At 37.9% G+C, this 25,995-nt stretch overlaps 1 protein-coding gene across 10 annotated transcripts in view; it reads left to right on the top strand.

Moving 5' to 3' along the window:
* Positions 1 to 25,995, top strand: part of ERC2 (ELKS/RAB6-interacting/CAST family member 2) — an 869,430-nt gene that overhangs the window by 380,331 nt on the left and 463,104 nt on the right. For all 10 annotated transcript variants that reach the window (XM_036030928.1, XM_036030925.1, XM_028518656.2 and 7 more), the window contains one exon: positions 22,860 to 23,027. In XM_036030928.1, coding sequence (XP_035886821.1) covers positions 22,860 to 23,027 — 168 coding nt within the window. The remainder of the gene's footprint in view (positions 1 to 22,859; positions 23,028 to 25,995) is intronic.

Genomic DNA, 25,995 nt, shown 5'->3' with positions numbered 1-25,995 from the left:
CATTTGTTTGTGTCTTCCTTGATTTCTTTCTTCAGTGTTGTGTAGTTTTCTGAATACAGGTCTTTTACCTCTTTGGTTAGGTTTATTCCTAGATATTTTATTTTTCTTTTTGCTATTTCAAATGGGATTTTTTTCCTTGATCTCTGTTTCTGCTGTTTCATTGTTGGTGTACAGAAATGCCTTTGATTTCTGGATATTGACTTTGTATTCCGCTGTTTTGCCAAATTCATTTATTAGGTCAAGCAGTTTTTTGGGAGAGTCTATAGGATTTTCTATGTATACTATCATGTCATCTGTAAACAGTGACAGTTTTGTTTCCTCCTTTCCGATTTGAATGCCTTTTATTTCTTTTTCTTGTCTGATTGCTGTGGCTAAAACTTCCAGTACTATATTGAATAGAAGTGGTAAAAGTGGACAGCCTTGTCTTGTTCCTGTTCTTAGTGGAAAAGATTTTAATTTTTGGCCATTGAGTATGATGTTGGCTGAAGGTTTCTCATATATGGCCTTTATTATGTTGAGGAATGCTCCCTCTATTCCCACTTTGCTGAGTGTTTTTATCATGAATGGGTGCTGTACCTTATCAAATGCTTTTTTTGCATCAATTGATATGATCATGTGGTTTTTGTCTTTGCTTTTGTTTATGTGATGCATTACATTTACTGACTTGCAAATATTGAACCATCCTTGCATCCCTGGAATGAATCCCACTTGGTGATGGTGTATGATCTTTTTAATGTATTGTTGGATGAGGTTTGCCAGTATTTTGTTGAGGATTTTAGTGTCAGTGTTCACCAGTGATATTGGCCTGAAGTTTTCTTTCTTTGTTGTGTCTTTATTTGGTTTTGGAATTAGGATGATGTTGGCCTCATAAAAAGAGTTTGGGAGACTCCCATCTTTTTGGATTTTCTGGAATAGTCTGTGAAGGATAGGGGTTAGGTCTTCCTTAAATGCTTTGTAGAATTCTCCTGTGAAACCATCTGGTTCCAGGCTTTTGTGTGTTGGGAGTTTTTTGACTACTGCTTCAATTTCTTTTGTTGTTATGGGTCTGTTCAGGCTTTCTACTTCTTTTTCATTGAGTTTTGGGAGATTATATTTTTCTAGAAATTTGTCCATTTCACCTAGGTTTTCAAATTTCTTACAGTCATTTGTATTTCTGTGGTATCTGTTGTAATCTTTCCTTTTTCATTTCTGATTGTGTTTATTTGGGTCTTCTCTCTTTTTTTTCTTGATGAGTCTGCTTAAAGGCTTGTCGATTTTGTTTATCTTTTCAAAGAACCAGCTCTTAGATTCATTGATCCTTAGAATTGTGCTTTTAGTCTCTATGTCATTTAATTCTGCTCTGATCTTGGTTATTTCCTTCCTTCTGCTTGCTCTGGGCTGCCTTTGTTGTTGTTCCTCAAGTTCTTGGAGATGTAGGGTTAGGTTGTTTGTTTGGAATGTTTCTAACCTTTTTAGGTGGGCCTGTATGGCTATGAACTTCCCTCTCAGGACTGCCTTGGCTGTGTCCCATAAGTTTTGGGTTGTTGTGAGTTTGTTTTCATTTGTTTCCAGAAACCTTTTGATTTCTTCCCTAATATCATTCTTGACCCGTTCATTGTTTAATAGCATGCTATTTAATCTCCATGATTTGAGTGTTTTTGGTTTTTTTCCTTGGGGTTGGTTTCTAGCTTCAATCCCTTGTGGTCTGAGAAAATGCTTGGTATGATTTCAATTTTCTTGAAATTCTTGAGGCTTGTTTTGTGTCCTATCATGTGGTCTATCTTTGAGAATGTTCCGTGTACATTTGAAAAGAATGCATATTTAGCTTCTTTTGGATGGAGGGCTCTGTAAATATCAGTAAAGTCCATTTCATCAAGCGTATTGTTCAATGCCACAATATCTTTGTTGATATTTTGTTTGGAAGATCTGTCCATTTTTGATAGTGGGGTGTTAAAATCTCCCACTATAATTGTGTTGCTGTCCATATCTTTCTTGAAGTTCTCTAAGATTTTCTTTATGTGTTTGGGTGCTCCTATGTTGGGTGCATATATATTTACAATATTTATGTCTTCTTGATGGATTCTTCCCTTGAGTATTATGAAGTGACCTTCTGGGTCTCTCTTTATGGACCTTTTTTGGAAGTCTATTTTGTCTGATATGAGTATTGCTACCCCGGCTTTTTTTTCCTGTCCATTTGCTTGGAAGATTTGTTTCCAGCCTTTTGCTTTCAGCCTGTGTAGGTCTTTTATGCTGAGGTGGGTCTCTTGTAGACAGCAGATATGTGGGTCATTTTTTCTTATCCAATCAGCTATTCTATGTCTTTTGATTGGGGCATTTAATCCATTTACGTTTAAGGTTATTGATAGGTACTTATTCATTGTCTTTTATGTACATGTGTTCCTCTCTCTCTCTCTCTCTTTTCCCTCCCTTCCTTAAAGCAGTCCTTTTAGAATCTCTTGCAGAGCTGGTTTGGTCGAGGTGTATTCTTTTAGACTTCTTTTGTCTGGGAAGCTTCTTATTTGGCCTTCTATCTTAATCGAGAGCCTTGCTGGATATAGTAGCCTTGGTTGCAGCCCTCTGGTTCTCATTACCTGGAGTATTTCTTGCCATTCTCTTCTGGCTTGAAGTGTTTCCATTGACAAGTCAGCTGTTAGCCTTATTGGGGCTCCTTTGTATGTTCTTCCTTTTTCTCCCTTCCTGCCTTTAAGATTCTCTCTTTGTCTTGAAATTTTGTCATTTTAATTATGATGTGCCTTGGGGTGGGTCTCTTTGGGTTCCTCTTGATTGGGACTCTCTGTTTCCTGGATTTGTGTGACTTTTTCTCTCATCAAATTAGGGAAGTTCTCCTTCATTACTTGTTCAACTAGGTTTTTGATCCCTTGCTTTTCTTCTTCTCCTTCCGGTATCCCTGTTATACAGATATTACTATGTTTCATATTGTCTTGCATTTCTCTTAATCCCTCTTCATTCTTTTTGAGCCTCTTTTCCTTTTCTTGCTCTTTCTGGATGCTGTTTTTTACTTTGTCCTCCAGCTCACTAATCCGATCTTCTGCTTCATCAATCCTGCTTTTCATTCCTTCTACTGTGTTCTTCAGTTCAAAAATTCTATTCTTCATTTCCTCTTGACCTTTGTTGAGAGTTTCTATTTCCTTTTTCATGTTTATATAGTTTGCAGTGAGACTGATGTAGTTTCCCTCTAATTTCTGAAAGCTCATTGTGAGTTCATTGAACTTCCTGGTAATCATTGTTTTGAACTCACTATCTGATAGTTGAGTTGCCTCTATTTCACTTAGTGTTTTTCCTGAGGCTTCCTCGTTTCCCTTCAATTGGGGGTTGTTTTTTTGTTTTCTCATTGTTCGTGGGTTTCTTCTTTTTTCTTCTTGTTTGTTAATTTGATCTGTTCTAATTCCCTTTAATTATGGTGTGAACATCTGTGGTAGAATATTTGTGAGATTCAGTGGTGCAATCTCCTTCGTGTATTCTGGTGTTCACAGCTTCCCCCTACTCTTTTTTGTGATCAGTTGGAGGAGTAAGGCAAAATGGTTTAAAACAGCAAGACAGTATACTATGATATTTACTTTAGCAGCCAGTAGAGAAGAGATGGGTTATCCTTTGGCTCCTTATAGTGTTAACCATGATCCTCCACCCCACTATCTACATTTTGGAAAGGATGGAAAGAAGGTAAGACTCTTATTGGGGCCGAGAGGATTCTTAGTTGGATCTAGAAAGCTGTGAGAGTGTGGGAGGTCAGATTCTAAGGTAGGGTTGGACTAAAGATTAGTATATAGGAGTAGTAAGTAAAAGAATAGAGACAACCCCCACAATAGTATAGTGCAGAAAATTGCAAAGTGGGCTGAGATCAGGTAGGGGTATTGAGAAGTGTTTACAATTGTATAGACTAGGTCTTACTAACAGCAATAGTAAAGTGACAGTCTTGTGGCAGAATCGATGAGGTCTAGATAACAGGAATAAAGAGTATAGAATCTTGAGAGGTGTATTAATGGAACACAGATAGTAACTTATCAACACCTTGTGACTGAGATACCAGGGGGAACCTATCAAATGACAGTACAACCAGCCAAGCCAAGAAGATTATACAGAAAGAAAAAGAATACCAAAATATTATTAAAATAAAAAAAATGTCGGAAGAGTGAGAAAAAGATAATACAAATTTACAGTAACTTGCAAGATTAAAAAAAAGGAAAGAAAAGCAGAAGATGTAGTGCCGGAGAGATAAATTTGGAGTGGAAAGAATAATAGGATGAATGGAAGAGAAACATAAGGGATTGCGAGATAAAAATAATAAGAATTGAAAAATAAAATGTTACATAAAACACAAGATAAAATCAGTCAACCAACAACAGCCAGAGAAACCAAACCAAGCCAAAGAAAACAAAAAAAACCCCCCAAAAAACAACAAAAACAAACAAACAAACAAAAAACCAAAACAAAACAAAATAAAAACCTCTTGTTGGTTTTTAACTGGCCATACCAGTTTTTCTGATCTTGCTGGCTTAAGCTGGCTGAGGGACCTTTGAAATGCTTCTCTCTCTCCCAGCCAGATCTCAGCAAGTCTGTCAGGTACCCTGGGCGCTCCTGAACACACTGGCTCTCTGGATCTCACTTCCACATTCTTCCGGACTCCGGGGTCCTGCAGGTTTCCAGCTCTATGATCTCAGGAGGCACCCGCGACCTTTTGGGATTCACTGTGCCCTCCCTGGGGATCGTAAAAGGGCGCGCCCCCCTCCCAAAACTTTTGAGATTGGGGTCTAGGATCGCCCTAAGCACCTTGCCGCGACCCTTCTGGGATCAAAGCGAGAGAGAGTCAGTCATCCTGATGGTGCGTGAACCGAGCCGTTTCCAGCTCTGTGTTCCCCGCCGAACCACACTCCTACCAGGTGTTGGCGCCTTTCCTGGCTCCTCCGGTGGGGCTGGCTGGAGATTTCTGAGCCACTACTGTAGGAATGCACCAAGCGCCACGTCCCTCCCAGGATCGCAGCGTGAGATTCAGGCCTCCCTATGGGGCGGGAGCACGGCCTGGCTCTGTTCTCTCCACTGATCTGCACTTCCACCAGGCTAGGGGTGCAGGCGCCCTTCCAGGCTGCCCCTGGTCCTGTAGGCTAGAGTCCCTCACTCCTCCCAGGTCTCTGGGAGGGTGTTCATAGTCCCTGGGCGATTTTTTCCCAGTCCAACTGGCCAATCTGTTCCTTCTAGCAACACGTTCTCCCCTGGAGTTGCTCACCCCCCCTTTTTTAATTATTTTAAAATCACTGTTTAAGTACAGTTGTCTGCATTTACCCCCCACGGCTCCCCCCAACCCCCAGCCCAGACATCCCCACCTCCATCCCCTGATTGGGTGTCTGAGTTTGTAAGGCTGCTATGCCGGCCTCCTTTGAGCTCATCAGGTTTACTATGTGGCCCTTTTTTTCCTTCACAATTCCATCTTCTAAATGTTACATCTTCAGGGCCTACAACTCTGCCATGTACTTGAGTGCTTATTGGTGCTTGCTTGGTGGGCCAGAGGGCATTTGTTCAGGCTTATGTTTTCTGATAAAAGTGTTGGGTTTGGGTAAGAGAGGGGAAAAATGCTCATACTATGAGTTTAGCTATAATATACATTTAAACCTACTGAATATAGAAATTAATATTAAACTTACATTTGAAAAAGAACCTTATTCTCATGTAGCATTCTACCGCGGTATGTTTCCTAGGACATTAATGTGATAGTATAAAAAAGAGCATATGGGAGTTAAATAAACTTGGGAAATACTGATTACCCAAAGTTAAAGTGGACTTCTCAGAGTCTGCTATATTTCCCAAATTTATTTTATGGTTGCATGTCCCCCCTACTCCACTCACTCCATGTTTTTTCCCCCCAAATGTACTTGTAGAACTGATTTTCTCTGGAAATACTTTTGGGAATGCCAGGGTTACACATAACAAATTCCTGCCAATGTCCTTAGCAAGGTGGAATGACAAGATCCAGCACTAGGAACAGAAAGGCTGTATTTACATTGGGAGACAGTTTAGAACTTTGACTTCAATGTGACAGAGGTGGGAAAAGAAACCTTCATGTATCTTTCACATCATTAGAAAAGGCATTTGCTACAGATTATCTGTTTTTCCCACAGGAAAAAATGCCACACTCATTAACATGGTATACATACTTTTTAGGATGTGTTGTCTCACTTTCTTCGATGACTTCCTCTGTGTTTGTTTGCCCACCCCAGGGACACCCTGTGGCATCCTGTGTACCCCCCTCCTGTTGTGAACTTATTCTTGCAGACTGAGGTCAGATGTTACATTCTCTGCGGACACTTTAGCACTTGTTTGGGAGTGTTCTGCACTTCTCTCTCATAGTTTTTTGCTTGACATGACACTCTCTAGAACATGGATCTCTAGAGAGTGGAGATGGTATTTAATTTATCTTTGGATTCCCCTAAAAATAACCAACATCAGTTTGGGTGGTGAGTTAATGAATGAAAAAAGATATTGTATTATTTTTCTAGGGATGCCATAATAATTTACCACAAACTTGCTGGCTTAAAAAAACAAAACACTTTATTGTCTGACAGTTCTGGGAGCCAGTTATCCAAAATCAAGGTGTTGGTATTGTTGCACCCCCTCCAGAGTCTTTAGGGGAGAATTCTTTCTTATCTCTTCCAGTTTCTCGTGGCCCCAGGTGTTCCTTCAGTTGAGCTGGATAACTCCAATCTCTGCCTGTATCTTCAGGTGCCTTTCTCCTTTTCTGTGTGTCTGCTCAGTATGTCTGTTATGAGGACCTTTATTATTAGATTTAGGGCCCATCCAGGTAATCCAGGATGATCTCACCACAAGATCCTTAATTAAATCTGGAAAGACCTTTTTTTCCAAGTAAGGTTATGCTTACAGGTTCTGGAACAGGAACATATGTTTTGGAAGAACCATTCAACTCACTTTAGATACTAAATAGGTTTTTCAAGATGAGCGGATACTTAAGAAAAACGTAATGAAGTCAGCTATGTGTATAAGCGTGAAGAAGATTCAGGGTTGAGTGTTCTAATACAGAGAACCCATATAGGCATGCCAAAGCTCTCCATACTTGCATGGTAGATATCGCCTCTTCCAGTCTTTCACTAAGCTTGGATGTGGGATCAGCATTTTTAACACCAGACTCTATGAAGCTACCTCCAGTTGACTGAAGTGTGCATGTGAAGCAAACAGACACAATTCATCAGATGATAATCAGAGCAGGCTTTCTGAGAGAGATAAATAGAGAGTCTCATTAAAACAGTTCCACAAGAGGCCAGGGAATTCAAGCTTAATGGAAATGAGATGCAAATACATACACACACGTATATATATAAAACATATATTATTTCTGTCTAGCAAAACAGGTAGTCCTCTTAGGGAATGCTTTCCTATAGGGTGGAGATGTTTGTGCATGTTTCTTGTCCTGTATGTACATCCTCGCAGGATCCAAAGTGCCTGGTGAAAAGAAACTGAGGAGGGAAGAAATGCCTTCCTCTGAGCTCCACTTGGGAATCTACAGAAGAAATTGGGACAACTCTGGTTGATACAACAGCTTTTACAAGATGCAAGTTCTGCTTTCTATATGGATGTAATCCTTTAGATTGTTTGGCAATCCTGGCAATGTTTGTCCTGCCAACATCCTTACTCATCGTGTACTTTGTGTAAACTGGCTTGTATGTGAAGTGCAGGAAAGTGGCATACTTATAAGAGTCCCCAGTAGAGCTCGCATGGTGCATTTGGCTTCTTTATCACCAGAAAGTTTTACTCTCTAGACAGATTTTCCCCCTCTGGCTCAGACCATACTTCCTGTTTGATCACTTCTCTCACTTCTGGGTATTTCTTGTGTTTCAGCTAGATAGAATGCTGCCAGCACATTTCCCCCTCTCTGTAAAATTGGTCATTTAAAAAAAGTGGAGCTATGCTTTTTTAGTATTTTCTAAGACACTCAATTTGCAAGACTAAATGCAATGCAACTGTCATCTGTCTCCCCTTAGGTTGTACTGAAAATGTTTACTGTTTAAGTGGATAAATGCCTAGTGACCAGGTTTGCTTATAGGATATTAGCCTGCTCAGAAACAACAGTCCCTTACTTTGTGGGTGGTTTGATGGGTTCCAGTGTTGCAGAATATGAACTAACTAAATGGAATCATAAAATTGCAGAATGTCAGAGTTGGAACTGGATCAGTGAATTCAACCTCCTCATTTTACAGATACGAAAATGATGGGAACTCCCAATCACCATTTGCTACTCTATGAGTAGCTCACTTGTGCTTTTCTCTCATAAAATCATAGAGCTCTAAACAAAGAAACCAGTGCTGTAAGAATAATACAATAGAATATTGTTGGCCCATTGCTCACACAATAAATTGACTTACTTACACACACATAAACACAGCAAATTTGCAAGATGAAATAGATTTTCCACACCAAAATGTTCTATGCATATAATAGTTCTGTGATCACAGTAAATATTTTCAGGAGCAATGATGGTGAACCAGAAAGGGAAGGGTGTTAGGTGTTTCTTTTTTTCTGTTTTTTTGAAGGAAAAAAAGGACAAAAGAATGTATATAGCATGATGAATTTTTAAAATTTCATAGCAGTTCTTGCTTATACCTTAATTTGTTTTCACTCCTGGAGCTCAGTTTATTTCCAGTCCCATGTTTGTCCCTTAGTAACAAAATGCTTCCAAGTAGGAAGAGTCTGTAACAAGTCCCAACAGAGAAACAGTTGCTTGCTTTGGCCAAGGTAAATTTGCACAGGGTTTGGTGTTACCGCCCCTTTCAGAATCATTTATGCTCTTTCGGAAAGTCAGTGATATGAAGATTCAACTTGGCTTAAAAATAAGAGTGTGTTTCTCAGACCAAACAAACAACTAGAACAGGAACAGAATCACAGAAATAGAGATCACAGTGGAGGATTATCAGTGGGGAGGGGGAGAATGGGGGAAAAGGACAAGGAATAAGACACATAAATGGTAGGTAGAAAATAGACGGGGGGAGGGTCAGAATAGTATAGGAAATGCAGAAGCCAAAGAACTTATATGAACGAGCTGTGGACATGAGCTAAGGGGGGTGGAAGGGCAGGGAGGGAATGCTGGTGAGAGGGGGGTTGCAGGACAGAGGGGAATAAAGGGGAGAAAATAATGGGACAACGGTAATAACACAATCAATAAAATATACTTTAAAATATTGACCTATAAAAAAGTAAATAAAAGTGTGTTTCTAAATTCTATACAAACCCTAGTGGGGTGTGTTACAATGGAACTTCAGTAGTTAACCCTCCTTTCCTTTAGCTATTTGTGTGTGCAAAGGATGTTTCTGAATATCTTAGGGTAGGAGGAGTGTTTTCATTACTTTTAAAAGTGAACCTGTAAAAACCATTTCAGTAGTAAATATTTGGTCAAAGTTGCAACATCATAGGGTAAGAATGTATAGAGGGAATAGTATATACTTGATGGCAGAATTTTGCAGGATTTTCTTTTTGATGACATTTTATTCACGGAATTTTAGACGTGGATAGAGAATAGAGCTAATATTTAGTGTAATATATTACAGATGATTAACTCCACGTGGGACACCAATCCTCTGTGGAGTTGAAAATTTGCATATAAATTTTGTCTCCCCCAAAAGTTAACTATTAATAGCCCATCGTTAACCAGAAACCTTACTAATAACAACCAGTCAATTAACACATATTTTGTTAATGTGTTATATACTATATTATTATAATAAAGTAAGCTAGAGAAAAGAAAATATTAAGATAATTATAAGGAAAAGAAAATAAATTTATAGTATTTATTGAAAAAAACTGCATATAAGTGGATCCACACTGTTAAAATCTGTGTTGTTCTAGGGTCAGCTGTATTACAATAGTATATAGGAACAAACAATATATAATTTAATTATATATATTATATGTTATTATTTACATGTTTATATAAATATAAATTTATATATCATATAATTTAATATGTAATTCTATATCACATAATTTAATATTTAATACACAATCATAACATATATGTGTATATTATATAATATATCTGTATATAATAAATATATATATAATTCACATTTCTACCATGATAGACTGAAGACCCCTCAGAGACTTAATGTTTTCACCTATAAACAGTACCTACCAATATATCAATATGTCAGAAAGGGTAAAATACCCATGTTGTTTCATACAATATTTCTCTTCATATCTGTGGTTGCCATTCATGCTGCTAAATATTTCTAGCTTTTCTCCCTCTTAGCTTGATATTCAGATCAAGCTCTTTGGGGTTTGACAGATATGTGCTCAAGTCTAGGCTTTGCCACCTATAAGCTGGATAGCTCTGGGCCTTGTGGAATGGAAAGCAGTAACTTGCTCAAAGTTGATGGGCTGATGGGCCACATGAAACTGCTCCACAGGCATTGGCTTATGTTACCATGATTGTTTTCAGTGCATTGAGTTTTGCATGGCAGTTGCTTGAATATTAACATATAGTATTCTAGTGACTAAATTTACTTAGTGTATGTGGATGATGGAATATATAATTTATCATGGTAGTCATAAATTATGCCACTCTTCACTATTAAAGAGCAGTCACTGTTTATTGATTATTTTCTACTTTATTTCTTAGTGCATTTCCATAAAGCACCTTGAGAGTCTTGATTCAATTAATCCTTGTGGTTTTGGTACTATTATTATCCTCTTTATTGAGGGGGACCTAAAGTTTTGAGAGATTGTATCTTTCACTAAATCATGCTCAGTAAATGATGGATAGTTAAGATTTGAACTTGAGGTGTCTAACTCAAAAACCCCTACTTGTAGCTATTATTCTTTCCAACCTCCAACAGTGTATGAAATATACTAGGTAAAAATTCATAGCAGCTATAATAAGTACCAAAGTAAATAATTCTTCCAGGACAGATTACATCCTCTATCTGCAGCATTTCTGCCCTGAAGAGGGGTCAATTGGAAATGCAGGTAATCAATTCATTTCCTGGGAGCTGTGAGTCTGACTGGGTTCATTTTACTCTGACCTCCCCATAGCAGTTGGTGTTGTGCCTTAGTTAGCTTACAAGTGGAATTGACTAGTGTGTCAGTTTATTTCTTATTTTTTTATCACTTATCAATTGAGCAGGTAGTAGGCATTTAATAAACTCTTATTTATTTGTCTATTTGCTTTTTCAGACATACTCAATGCACACACAGGCAAATATATTTTTTCTTACTCCCAAATAGAAACATATTATACATACTGGAACGTATGTTGCATTTTACTTCTGGTTTTGCAAAAATTTTCTGTAATTTGCCTTTGTCTTTTTTCATGAAGATATTTTAATTTATATTTATTTAATCTTTTAAAAGAAATCCTCATCCAAGGACATGCTTATTGATTTTTAGAGAGGGGGAAGGGAGGGAGAGAGATGGAGAGAAAGATCAATCAGTTGCTTCTCATATGCACCCCAGTTGGCAACTGAACCCACAACCCAGGCATGTGCCCTCACTAGGAAATGAACCAGCAATCTTTTGGTTTACAGGACAATTTTCCAATCAACTGAGCCACACCAGCCAGAGCTTAATTTATATTTATGTAATCTTATTTGTCTATCTTTTCTTTTATGGTGTCTAAGCCTTTTCTCTTGGTTAGGAAGGACTTATATATTTCAAAAGTAGAAAGAAGGATCCATATTTTCTTTTATAATTTTATGGTTTATTTTTTTTATATCTAACTCTTTATTGGGAATTTATTTTTGTCATCAGAAATTAGGTAAGATTTTGCCTTTATTATTTTTCTAAAGGAGTAGTCAATTTTCAGCCATTATTAATTGAGTAATCCATATTTTCTCTACTGAGTTTAAGTGCCACTATTACCATATTCTCAATTTCCGTAAGTATGTGAATCTGTTTTGTACTTTCTCTGTTTCTTTTTTCTTCCTGCATCAATACCAAATTGTTTTAATTACCAAAGCTTTAAAATATATTTTAGTATCTGGATCACTTACCTCCTGACTTCATGAAAGTTTGAGGTAGGTGATGACCTTAGAGATCACTGAGCAAAACTTTGTTGGTTTATAGAGGAGATAGCTGAGTTCCTCAGAAACAAGTGACTTCCCTGAAGGTCTCAACCCCAGGTGCCTGTGGAGCCTGGGTATAGGCTGGTAGTGTGCATCTTCAACCAAGGGATGGGGCTTTAACAAAGCCTACCATATTAGCCCTGTAAGCCTTCAGAGCTTTAATGTTTTTAAACATACCTGCCTCACCATTGACCCTGAGAATTACATAAGATATTCTGGCACATCACCTAACACATTGTTGTTAGCCACAGAGGACAGCTTCAATGTATTTAGCTGACTTTGAGCCAGGGTCTTCTGAATCTAATCTAGTGGTGTGTCCATATTGCACCGTACTCAAACATTTCATATCTGTGCTATGCCTTAAACATTTGATGACTAAAAGATACTTGAGAACAATCTTTCCTAACAACCTCTGGAGGATATTATTATGTGTTCTTAAAAAAATATATATATATATGGGATCTGTGGTTAAATAGATGTGGGAAAAGGTAAGTTAAATCAAGTTAAGTAAGATTTTTGCTTTAGCATGCTAATGTCTACCATAAATCAAGACAGCAAACTACATTTCCCAAGTCTTGATTATGAAACATACCTTCACTCCCCCATTTAATTTTCCCACAACACTCAGCAACATTTCAAAGAACAAATACTGTTTATTTTAGGACAGTATGTCTCACACTTGGGAGACCTTTTAGAAGAAAAAAGATAAAAAGAACATTGTAGACACCCAGTATTGCTTTATGTAATAATTATTACTTGTATTACTTAATCAGATACAAAGATAATAGTAGGAATGCTTATAGCTCTTACAGAACTATGAAACCAAGTAAAAATTACACATTAAATGAAAATGTAATGTCAAAGTCTATAAAATTTAAAGTAATGATATTAACTTTATGTGGAACAGTTGTGTTTGCTGGACATAAATTTATACTTCACATGACTAGGGTGCCAACTCCTATGCCCAGATGCTGGTTGAGGAGGTCTGCAGAGTTCTGTGTGATGACCTAGTTTCCTCACTGATGTCGGTTCCCAGATGCTGTCGAAACCTGTGTTTGCATGGTCACAATGATGTCCCATGGCCAATATTTGGAGGGACTATATCAGAGAAATAAGAAGTCCTTTTGTGCTTTCTCCATTTACCCCAAAGGAATCTTAAGTGCAAACACAAAGGCAGATATTGAAATCTCTTAACAATATTTGATTATAAGGAATTATTTACATCATGCAGAATAAGTTCATTTTAATTTTGAGGTCATCATCAAAAAGAAAAGATAACATAAAACAATTCTTGTAGTAAACTCATGGATCTTTGAACATTGGTCCCCACCCTGAAGGAAAATGGGCCCTGATTTGAGAGATATGACTTTAAAATATGGGTTTAATACTCATTTAAATAAAATGACTACAGTTCATAACTTGTTGGTCATTTACACATATGTAAATGCATATGTCAAGCTACCTGGATGGATGTTAGTTATTTGGATTTATTGAAAAGCAACAACCTTGAGATCACAAAATTATTACTTAATCTTGGTACTAAATTATCAGTGACTTAAGATTTTTTGGCCTTCAGTGGTAGTTTAGAAAGTTCATGGAATATCTAAGCAGGACCAATCTTTAAAACTTTATGTTAAAGTGAGATTTCATATTTAAATTTAATGTGCTTACTTGAAGGGAAAGTGCAATATGAATGATACATGGTGTTTTCTTAAACTTGTTTTTTAATAATAATAAATGTCTTGGAGATGGTCTTTTCAAATGTTAGGAGGTACGAAGATTGATAGCTTTGCAAATTGGTTTTAAGTATTTTGAATTTATAACTATCATCATGTTGCAAAATAACATTGACTTTGGAATGGCTTACTTCCTTTTGTAGTAATTCAAAAATATTATGACAGCTACAGTTTAATAGTAAGCATAAAAAGTAGTGAGGTAAGTTCAATGAGGTAAGGTTAGTGTTGGAAGTTTTATTAACAAAAACTTTAAGTATTAACACATGAGTTACAATTCCCATGTGTTTTCAGAAATTTGCTGGAACTGAACTGAACATTAAATTTTGAACTTTGGACTAGTCACTTAAAACCACCTAATTTTAGTGTAAGAAGTAGCCAAAAACTTAAGTATGAAAACAGGCTTTATAAAGTTGGCTGGATTATTAACCCACATATGATATGAATTCTTCCATGTGGGTGATACAAGGCATTCTTAACCCAGCATTATTTTCTTCCTGCATGAAAGTAGGTGGCATGTGGGACATGGGTATAATTTTTGACAGGTAGGTAAGACAAAATGAATCTTTACAACCTGAAAATCTCAACTGTGTCATTAACAAGCTGGTGATTGTAATTTAACTTTTATAAGCACATCATGTGGCTATACAGTACTAAGTATCCCTGAATTTTATTTTTAAATTAAAATTGTATAAGGGGACAGATTTATAATTTAACAGAAAGGTATATTATAAATTATGAAGCACTCTATAACACAGCCATTATTGTTTTCCTTTGTGCTATCTAAATGTTACATTTTAAAAATATAATTTAGGTCTTTCCCCTGGTTAAATGTATGGGCTTCTGGTTGCAGGTGAAAGCCAGCCCCTGGAGCGGGACGGTAGAGCCCTTTTGTTCCCCGTGGGTGTCACTCTCCTGGTGGCAGGACCCACTGGAGGGCAAAACAGCACTGATGTTAACTAGCCACCTTGAGAGCTTGAGGGAAGTGATTAAAGTAACCAACCCTCTTGTTTCTCAAGACTGTGATGGGGAGAGACCTTATAACTAAAATTAGGGACCCTTTTAGGAAAGGGATTTCTCTTGGTATTCAACTGTGATAGATTTCCTCTGCTTACAAGTTTTTGTTAACTTGATCTCAGATAGCTGCATCTACGTGGGAATCAATCTGTAAATGTGCTGATATCCTAATTTGTCTGCTGGAGGAATATTGATGTAATTACAGGACTGCTCAGTCACATATAGGTTAGACTCCAGTCCTGGTTCTCTTGTCTCAGAAGAGTCCAAGTTATGTAGCTGTTTACACTGTGGATGTTTACTAGCATCTCAAACTATACATATCTAATACTGAACTCTTGATTTCTCACCATCAAGTCTGATTCTCCCTAGTCTTTCTGAGCACAGGCAATAATTTCACTGTCTATGGAGTTGCTTCAGCCAGTAATCCAGAAGTTATCTTTGATTCCTTCCTTCCTTTTATCCTTGTACATACAAACTCTCAGTCTACCTGCTCCTGATTATACCTCAAGATGTGTTTCAGACATAGCCATGTTCTCCCTCTCTATCACCTGCATCCTAGTTGTGGCAGCCACTTCCTTTTCTCTTGTTGGCTGTAGTAGCTAGGTACCTGTCCCAGCCTTCATTCCTGCTCCCTAGTGTCTGTTTGTAGAATAGCATCAGATTCTCTGGTCCTTGGCCAATAAGATTTGGACCTTAATATTTCCTTGCTTTCTGGTTCAGTGAGATATTCTGTACTCATTTCTATGTTTCTTGCCACACACCTAAAATTTGGGTGTTTCAGGTGGGTGCTCATTGCTACTAGTAATTTTTTTTTCTAAATGTTTATAATAGGTAAAGCTAGAAAATAATTTTTCAAAGGAGAAAATATATCATGTGTTCAAATTTACTAGTATTACAAGGCTTCTTTAAGATCCAAATTTATTAAAATCCAAAATTATATTAAATTTAGTGGAGCAGTTAGAAAGCAAAACTTGTTTAAAGATCCATAAAGACATTTAGTGTTCTGAGATTACACAATAAAGAGTAGGCATCAGTTAAATAAACCATTTTGGCCCTGACTGATGTGGCTCAGTTAATTGGGTGTCATCCCTCAGGGCAAAAGTTTTCTGGTTTGATTCAGGGAACATGCCTGGGTTGCAGGTTCAGTCCCCAGTTGGGGCAGGCAACTGATCAATATTATTCTTCCTCTCTTTCTCCCTCCCTTCCCCTCTCTCTAAAAATAGTAATAATAGGCCCTTTTGTTGAAAACCAAAGTCTTGGTGCACATTTGATAATAGCTGGTAGATATTCACTAAATCATGAATGTTATTATTTTGTATGCACACAAACACAATATATATATTTTCACTAATAAACACAGGTATCTGCAAATTAGCCTTTTGCCAGTCCAGTTTTTATAAGGATTTTATATAAGTTCTTAGCTTTTATATTTGTATTACTTCCTTCTTATCCTAACAATCTTATTTATTACTGATATTGACATATTAATAATTTGCTGTGCCCCACCCCCAACTTCACCAATGTACGGTTCAAAAGTCAGAGACCTGATGATCCTATTAAAAGGGGGTATCTCTAACCTAGAATGATGCCTGGTGCAAAACTGATCATATATTTGTTGAATGAATAAGTAAATAATTCTAGTTCCTGGAGCTACGAGTACCTGCAGAGAGGAGAAATCTGAAATAAAAATATCTGCAAATGTCAAAGAATAAAAGGACATAGCCTAAGCCTGGATAAGAGATATATACACCCTCATTTGTAGAGCAGTTTTGATGATACAACTACTGAAGGGCATTTTTTTTCTGAAAGGCTTTGCTATAATTAGAGATTATTGTGAAAGAACTTTTAAAAGGCCATAATTACTCTGAACTCTTCTTTTCAACAAGACTCCAGAAAGATCATGCATGCTCACTGAATCACTAAGCCAATTAGGTCACTGACACACTTATGTGGTTTTCTTTGGTTCTCTAACGGTTAGAGGAGGGAAGGCTCCTGCCCCATGGCCTAGCCTCCAGGTGTTGCATCACAGGTGTTCAGCTGTGCTCCTCGAAGTTCCAGCTCGCTGTCCTTTTGAGACCACAAAGGGTTCATATTACACCAGTGTGGTGATATTTCCTGAGGCACGGCTCTAACAACCACATTTGCTGTTGGGCCAGAATCCACCTTGAAGCATCTATATGTACAAGGGAGACCAAAATCTAAGGATTGAAACTTTTGGGCTTACTGGGCACACACGGGCCTGCAGTGTCCAATATGATAGCCATGAGCCGCTAGGGCTAGTCCTAATTGAGATATGTGAAAGAGTAAAATAAATGCTGAGTTTGAAGACAATACAAAATAGAATGTCATTATTTTTTTTTCATATTTATTACATCTTACATAATAACATTTTGGATATCATAATTTAAATTAAATGTTATTAAAATTAATTCTACCTTGTAAAACTTTTTAACATGGCTATAGAAAATTTAAAATGACAGATGCAGCTTGCATCATATTCCATGGGACCCACTCATGGTCTTAAATCTTGTTCCTGGAAGAGCAGGAGTGCCTGTGCAACATTTCTAGGCAACCCACACACCTCAAACACCACTCACTCCACCACGGAAAAATCACTCCTCACATCAGTTACATTAATTGACCAAATTTCAGGTGTTCATCAATATAAAGAATACCGAGTCACTTTTGGTAGCTAACTCTAGCATGTCGGCTTTTAATTAAAGTCTTTCATAGGCTAATTAACTACTCTGGAGGATTTATTCTCTGTTGAGAAATACAACCACCCACCTGCCCACTCAGACACCTCTCCACAGACACACAGATCATGTGGAATATGCTGAAATAATTTAAAGTAAGTGAGAGACAATATAACACCCCCATACATATGAGAGCACAAAACCTTATTTGCTGGTTCTCCCCTTTCCTGAGGGCTGTTGATTAGCAATCTTTATTGCATACCTACAGTATATAAATCAGTGGCTTAGAAGCTGTGGAAAGCAGAATAATAAAACATAATAACAATAGCAAAAATTTGTTGAGTGTTTCTTGGTGCCAGGCACTGTACTAAGTGCATTACAGGTTATTCAATTTAATCCCCAAAATAACTTGATGAAGGAGGTACTGTTATTATCCTAATTTTGCTTCTATCACCTTAGTTTTGTTCCCAACATTTGGAAGACCTTTGGGTAAGTCCATGGCCATTGCTGTGAGTTACTTGAACAATATATTTGTAATACAGAGACTTTTGCAAAGCAGAATTGTCCACTTGAGCCACTTATCTATACAAACTGGAGTTTAAGCCAGTGAGTTTAAGGGGACTCTTCTTCAATCTTTCTCCCTTCCCCAAGGTCTTGATCTTTAACCTATTAGTCCATTCCCCAGGGTTCTGCTACCTCCTCCTTTTAGCTATGCCCTTGGCTCTCTCTCATTTCCCATCCCTTTGCATTTGGGGTGAAAAGATAGGGGAAAGTAGATTTTGAGATCCTACATAAAGAAGGGGTAGAGGGAGGTACAATGGCCCCATTTCTTTAGGTTTATGGTAATCTTAAAGACAAATTTTTTCAGTGATAAGGAGCTCATGTCTTAGCTAAAACAGGGGAAATTATTATAGTAACTTTTGAGCACTTTAATACATTATACTGTAAGTCTAACCCATGTGGGGCTTGTGGACTGGTGAGCAGGAGGTGGGGGATGTTCCCCTTCTCATGGTCTCTTGAGGGTTCAGATTTAGGGAGGTTCTGCCATCCTGTAGGTCTGCCATCCTCAAATGCAGCTTCCAAGATCTCTGAGGAAGGGAAAGAGTTGGGGAGGGGGCATGGACAGGAAGTGATATTTGTCACTTCTGTTTATGTTTTATGAATAAAACAGATGGCCCATCTTCCTGCAAGGGGGAGCTTCCTGTGTTCAGGAAGGAAAGGGAAATTGGATGTGAGTGAGAAGTAGTGGTTACTACCACAGCAAGTTTTAGATTTTAGGTTATTTTTAGTGCTTGTGTGTTTGGAGGCTGTGTACATTATGCATACTTCCAGCTTTAAAACTGTCTCCCCATTAGAATGATTGCAAGCTGAATCAATTCAAATATATCCTTAACCCAAGTCTACTATTAGGAAAAACAAACAAACAAAACTTTGAATGTGAAATAAAACTACATTGGGAGCTTTTGTGAGTGTTCCAGTTTCATTTTCTTTTAAAGTTGTCCTTTGTGATACTATGTTTATTCAATTCCTGAAGCGTTGTCAAGTAAGTAGTATTTAATCTGTGAAAAATTTCAAGTGGCTCCTTTTTCTCTCTCAAGTGTTTCTTTTTCCCTCAAGTGTTGCTGTAGTCATTTTAACAGTGAAATGAACCATTTGATTTTAAAAAATTATTTATGGCACATCAAGTAGCACTTAGTGTTTTGTCACAACATTAAAACCGTTTCTGAAGGCTCATGTAAAATATGGCAGAAAGGTCAGGAGGCTTATGTATAGAACTTCTACAAACATACCTCACCATTGGAACTGGTTATAATTCCTGGGTGCTGACATGAAGATTAATAATGTTTAACTCTGATTTTGGCATTTTTTTTGCCAATTTCCTTGCCATGGTCCTTTTCTTTCAAGTTATTACCTGGAACTGAAGTGATAACAAATGTTTCATGTTTATACTGTCAGATAAAAGGTTAAATTTTCATATGTTATATGCTCTTAAACACACATACACACACAGAAATACACACACACACAGAAATATACACATAACTGGATCAGAAGGAAATGAGTAATTCTTCTAAAATGAAAAGATTGTCCTAGTTTTAACATTAGGTGGCTAGTTCCCATGCAGTTGAGTCATAAGTAAAAATTGGAAACTCAACCTATGGGTCTTTATGTACTGACTATATCATATAGTTCTAATTTTCTTTTGTTTTTCTGGGAAATGATGGTGCTTTTTGCTTTGCCAAGTTTTATTATTGAGCCAACTGCCAAAGTTTGAGAGCGTCGAGGGCCCTTAAAATTATTTGGTGTTGAGTGAAGAGACAAAGAGAAGTATTTCATATTCTCAAACATTTTAACTTTTATGTCTCTACCTGATGTTAGAATATAACCTAAGCTTCAAGGCTCTTCTTTTTTTAACTGATGTACACTGTTGATTGAAGTCCATATATTAGTGAGGGGAACTTTAATTCTACTCATTGATACCCAGTTTGAAACTATGTTTTCTAAATTTTAATAGACTATCTTCTTTCTTGCCTGATCTTCCCTGTATTTAAACTTATGTGCATCGGAAGGCCTGTGTGCCTGCTTGTGGTTTTGCACCATCTGGAAGTTAAAATTTTACTTTAGAAATGATGTCATACTTGCTTACTATGAACTGGGCTAATGTTGGTTGAGAATTGGATGCAATTCAGGTCAAAGTAAAAAAAAAAATAGTCCCTTAAGCTTTGTTTCTTGATTATAGGAGACTGTGCAAAGCTGTAAAGATAGAGTGAAGGTGATTGAAGGGTATGATTCAAATTCCTTTGAAGCTGAGTAAAAGCTTTTGGCGCATGGAAAATAAACTCCTGAGCAGAAGACCTCAGCTGGCACAGAATCCCTCCTGCCATGTAGAGGTTGGGTAATGTGTTGATCACGGCCATCCTTGCTCTCTGTTGTATGCCTGGAGAAATATTCTTACAGCCAGGTTTGCATGTATGTCTCTGGGCTCAGAAAGATACAGCTGGGTACTGATAGATCATGCATGGTAAGAAGGTGCTACAAATGTTAAGTATATTATTCATCAAAACAGAGTCTTTTTTTTAAACTCTCTTCAGTACCATTCACTATTTCCCATATTGTAATTTATTTATATCACAGTTTTGGATATTGGGTATTTAGTCCAGACAAAGACCACCCATCTTTGATAGCTAGGGTGGGAGGCTAATGGGAACACAGTTTCTTCTCAGATTCACACTGAGTCTTAGTCAGGTTGTAACCCCTTATAACTACCCTGTAATCTGGAGTGCTCAGCCAGTTTACAAGGAGTCCACAAATGCCATTCTTTATGTATAAACTAAAAATACATAGATTTTTTTTTACCAGATATGATGAAACTCCCAAGACAAGTATTGCTGTTATTTTCAGATTGGTAGGTGAAGGTAACTTTAAACAAAGGCCACTTGAGAATCTTCATGTTTATACTTTAGTGCAGCTGGAATCAATTTTCACTTAGGAGAGTGAAGATCCCCAGAACATGAGCATCTCCTTTACCCTCCCAGCTCCTAGATCTCTATGGTCACTATGTGAGAAGAGGCACAGGCATCAGATGTTGGAAGAATCTGCTGTTCTCACCCTCTGCAGTCACAGAATGTCCATCCTCTTCCATAATGCATTCAGGGTCAATCTGCTAACTGGGCTTTAAGCACTTGTTGTCACCCTGTGCTTCAATGGTACCTCCCAGGTTCATTCTCCTCTCAGGGACAGAAACTGGGAAAACTGTACTCACCCACCTCTTTATCACCTCTGACCTTTAGAAACACAACTTTGATTCCTCTTTCTTGGAAAGGGGTAAGAAAAGGAGATTCTACCCCAGTAACTGTTTTATCTCTAATATCACTATCTCTGCATGGTGTATTCTACCTAAGACTGATTCCTGTCTTTAAAATCATAAAATGTGCCTCAGCCAGTGTGGCTCAGTTTGTTGAGCCTTGTCCCACAAACCAAAAGGTTGCCGGTTTGAGGTTTGATTCCCTGTCAGTGCACATGCCTGGGTTGCTGGTTTAGTCCGCGGTTGGGTTGTCTATGAAAGGCAGCCAATTGATGTTTCTATCCCTCTCTTTCTTCCTCCCTTCCCCTCTCTCTAAAAATTAAATAATAAGTAAATAAATACATTTAAAATCATAAAATGCCAGGCACTCTGTTTCAGGTTCTGTGTTTCCTGAAGGAAGAAACTGCAGCTGAAAGGCTGGATGGGGGAAGTGAATTGTTTTGTCCTGATCCTCAGAGCTAGATAGAAGCAGAACCCAGCCTAAAACCCAATGTTCTCTTCTGATTGTTCCAAGTTAAACCTTTTAACTCTGTGTCCTCACAGTATTTACATATCTGTTTATTGTGGTTTCTGATGGCATTCCTGAATCCTGTTTTTAAACTTCTGCCTTCCCCCTCGTTTTCATCCAAATTTTACTTGCTCTTAGCATAATGAGCACAATTTGCAGTCAGATGCAGCAGTCAACTGTTTTATCCCTTATACCATTTCTTTTTCCCTAAGACAAATGGTTTTAACTCTTTTTGCCTTGTTATTTTGATGTCTCGAAATAACATGCTGGTATCACTACTCCCTGAATGTTGATAAAGCTACTGTCTGTCAGATTCCTGGTACATAGTGTAAGGATTAAAGTTTCTATCACCCCAACATCCTACATCACCCATGGAATTTTTTGTGGTCTTCAGAAAAAATAAAGCTTATGTTTCCTCATTTTATTACTGACATAAGAAAAGCAGGAATTGTAATAATCTAATTTTTGAGGTAAGGTAGAAATAGGCATTTTTGGTATGTTTTATCTTTTTTTCTTTATTATTTGGAAAGTAGTCTTTCATAGAACTGGGGAATGGGTGTCATTTCCACATTTTTTTATAGCACCATCTACTTCCTCTTGGCAACATATATTTTTCTAATGTAGGAGCATTTCGCCACATGTCAACCTGGTTTTTCCAGATGTCTGTGGCATGGCCCATTGTGCTCTCCATGTTCCTGGAGGGTGCGGCAGAGTGGGCAGTACTGTGCCCTCCCTGGGCGCTCAGACACAGAGGATTAGTGTGCTTTGATTCCCAGCTTATGGTTTCATAATGTGGAGATACACTACTATTTCATAATGTATGATTTCATGAATAACTTGTGTTTAAAAATGTACCACTGATCAGATATACATACAGCGGGACATTAATGTAGATACAGGCTGTTAAAAGGCATGGCGATGAGAGCCCATGAGCAGTGGTGTGGTGGTGCTGTGCTCAGAAGGCTTACCTCTGCCCGCCCTTCCCAGGGCTTGACTGGTGGTCACTGATGATCTCTGTACCTTCTTTATTGTTCTTAATTCCAGGTAGATGCACTGAGATTACGACTAGAAGAGAAAGAATCTTTTCTCAATAAAAAAACAAAACAGCTGCAGGACCTCACAGAAGAGAAGGGGACACTGGCGGGGGAGATTCGTGACATGAAGGATATGTTAGAAGTGAAGGAAAGAAAAATCAATGTTCTTCAGAAAAAGGTGAGTAGCTGGCACAAACCCTTTAGGTTGGGAATTGGTATCATTGACATTTTGTTACTTGAGACATTTGGGAGAATGTTGAAAAAAAGATATTATGCTTAAAGAATTTTAGGTTAAGAAATATAAACTTTTAACTTACTGTTATTGAACTTGCTTATGGTTGTAGCATGTCATTTTTAGCATGGCATGTTGAATTTTCTATTTGATTACCTGAAGACTAAATAGGATGATATTTTTCATTTGAGAGTTTAAGCATAGAGATTATTGTACAAATTTAGACATAAGTCTAAAACAAAAAGTCCAACAAGTTAATCTTTCCTTTTTTCTTATGGTGAGTAGAGCAGAGTATTTTGTGGGTCTTAAATATACTTTAGATGCATTTTGTATTTACAGAAACTTCAGTAGGTCTTATCCTGCCAAATCCGTACAGATTTTAGAAGGGGTAATGTTTACATCTGTTACTTAATTGGGGTCAGTGGAGAATGTATAGTAATCTCTGACTACAGTGACCTAACACAAAAGACGTTTGACTTGGTTAGGGCCCTGCTTTCCTTCCTTCTTTCAGCAGCTTTTTTTCTCCATTGTAGAGGACCCAGATTTTGTGACAGCAGCCTGCTTTTCTTGTGCAGAATTCCCATTTGCTACTGGATACAGTTTTGGTGGGACCATAGGGTCCCTTGCCTTTCCCTAGGAAAAGGGTAGGCTGGAAGAGAAACCAACACCTTTCTTTTAAGAAAATGCATTGTGAAGCATAGAGTTCTCAGATTAATAGGCAGCCAGTATGGAAACTGGATGGGAGCCAGTGGTGGCAGCAGGAGCTGGCTGGCAAGGACACTGCCACGGGCAGGCACATTGCTGGTGATATGCGCTGCAGCTGCAAGTGGAATCTAACTGGCCTCTTCTTTTGGTGTCATTTGCCACCATCATCTCTCACCTTGTTTATATCAACAGCATCCTAGCTGTTTTTTTCTGCTTCTACCCGTACCTTTCCTACAGCCTGTTCCTAGACAGAAGCTAGAGCAATCCTTTTAACATAAAACCAAGCTAATTAAAACTCTTCAGTCACAACCAGCTACATAATTCTTGGGGCCCAGTGCAAAATCAAAATGTGGGGCCACATTTTCAAACTTTATTGTGAATTTCAGGATGGGGTGATAGCAGAGCATTAAACCAAGCACGGGGCCCTTCTGAATAGGGGACCCACGCTGCCACACAAGTTGCATGCCGTTGAAGCTGTCTCCATTCCCAGTGGCTTCTATTCTCACTCTCAGGATACTGGTGATCAGATGGATCATATTCTTAATTCAATTCTGGCAAGATCTTTGCAGATAAGGCCCTGGTCATTACATCCCCCTTTAGAAGTTCCAGATAATTGATATAGATAACTAGAAGAGAGCTGGGAAGAGATGACCAAGGACCCTTGGATCAAAGGGGCTATCTAGGGCAGGTGGGACTAACAAAGAACCAGTTAAGTGGGAGTTCTTGGAAAATGTATGGAGGATTGCAAAGAAGTCTTTTCATTTAAATACCAAGCAGAGAATGATGATAAAAACTGACATTTATTGAACTTACCAATGTTGAGCACTGTATGCTAGATACTCTGCTAAACTTATCACATGCACTATTTACTTTCTCTTGACCATAACCTTGTGAGGCAGGTACAATTATTAACCCCAAGAAACTGAGGAATATGGAGGCTTATGGTAGGCCTGCCCAAGGCCATACAATCTAGATAGAAGTTTTTTTTTAATTGTCTTTGGGAAAATGGAGTAAAATTGCTATGGCAAATTAAGAGAATAAGCCTCATTTCCTTTGGAACTCTAGTTTTATGGTGATGACACCATATGTGGGAGTGAATCAAGGAAGAACATCACAGTTGTTTGTTTTGCCAGGAGGTGAGACTAAACACTCTCATTCTTGAGAAATAAGTGGCAAAATAATCTCAGTAGAGATTTTGGGAAGGCACTTCCTATGACTAAGTGACAAATGACCACTTTTGCTAATGTGTATATTTTGTAAAATTTTACACTTTTCTCCAAAGACAGACCCAAAGGTTTGGGGACCAGTTTGCAAGTCCTAGAACAAAGGCAGTTATACATTATGGTTCCTCAGGGCAACATGGTCACAATTCCATGTATTTAAACCATGTATGTAATGAGTTTGGAAATATTTTGTGTATATTTGAAGAGATTGTTCCACTTTGAGTGTTTTTCACTGAATGTTTACCAATACATTGGGGGAGGCACTGGCAACATAGTGAAGGGGTGGGGTTCTATTATAACTGTAACCACAGAGAAACAATCCCTAAGGTGATGCACAGAGTTCAGTAACCAACTGAAAGTGCGGAAATGATGCAGAAGCTAATACGCTGATGACACATTGTCTTTGGGAATGAATACTCCTTAAAGTATTGACTAAAATCAGCATAATTGGCTGTTTTAGGGCAGACCTCCATTGGAACAGCATAAGCTTTGGTTTAGAGTGAGTTGATGTGGAAGAATAATAAATTCATGTCAATGTCAGAGGTGGAATATTACTTAATATTTCTTTCTCATAGACTCTTTGGCAACCAGCACTGTGTTTTAATGCCAGTAGAACTGGGTATGCTTCTTTCATAGCCGTGTTTAACCTGGCAAGGCTAGGCTTGTACCTCCTATCTGCCAGCTTTGCCTTCAGAGCCCTGAGTCTCAGAAGTCTTGTGTCCTTCACATGCCACATGGACAGGTCACACGTTTGGGCAGCAGGCACAGGCCTGATGCTGTAAACCATTTTACTACTTGAAGAAGGAAGTAAAATTGAATAAAATGAGAACTCCCCCTCCCATGTGGCAGAATATCTCTGATTAAGCTTTTATAGGAAAACAGAAGTCATCAAGAATGGATTTTTGGTCTTGCCACCATATTTTTGACTCTACTCCATAATTCAAGATATGGAATTCTTTTATTAGGGGACAAAAATATGCACGGAT

This window comes from Phyllostomus discolor, chromosome 7, assembly GCF_004126475.2.
Source record: "Phyllostomus discolor isolate MPI-MPIP mPhyDis1 chromosome 7, mPhyDis1.pri.v3, whole genome shotgun sequence".
NCBI classification, from domain to species: Eukaryota; Metazoa; Chordata; class Mammalia; order Chiroptera; family Phyllostomidae; genus Phyllostomus; species Phyllostomus discolor.
Note: the sequence above shows the minus strand (reverse complement) of the source record. Positions and strands in the feature narration are given on the sequence as shown.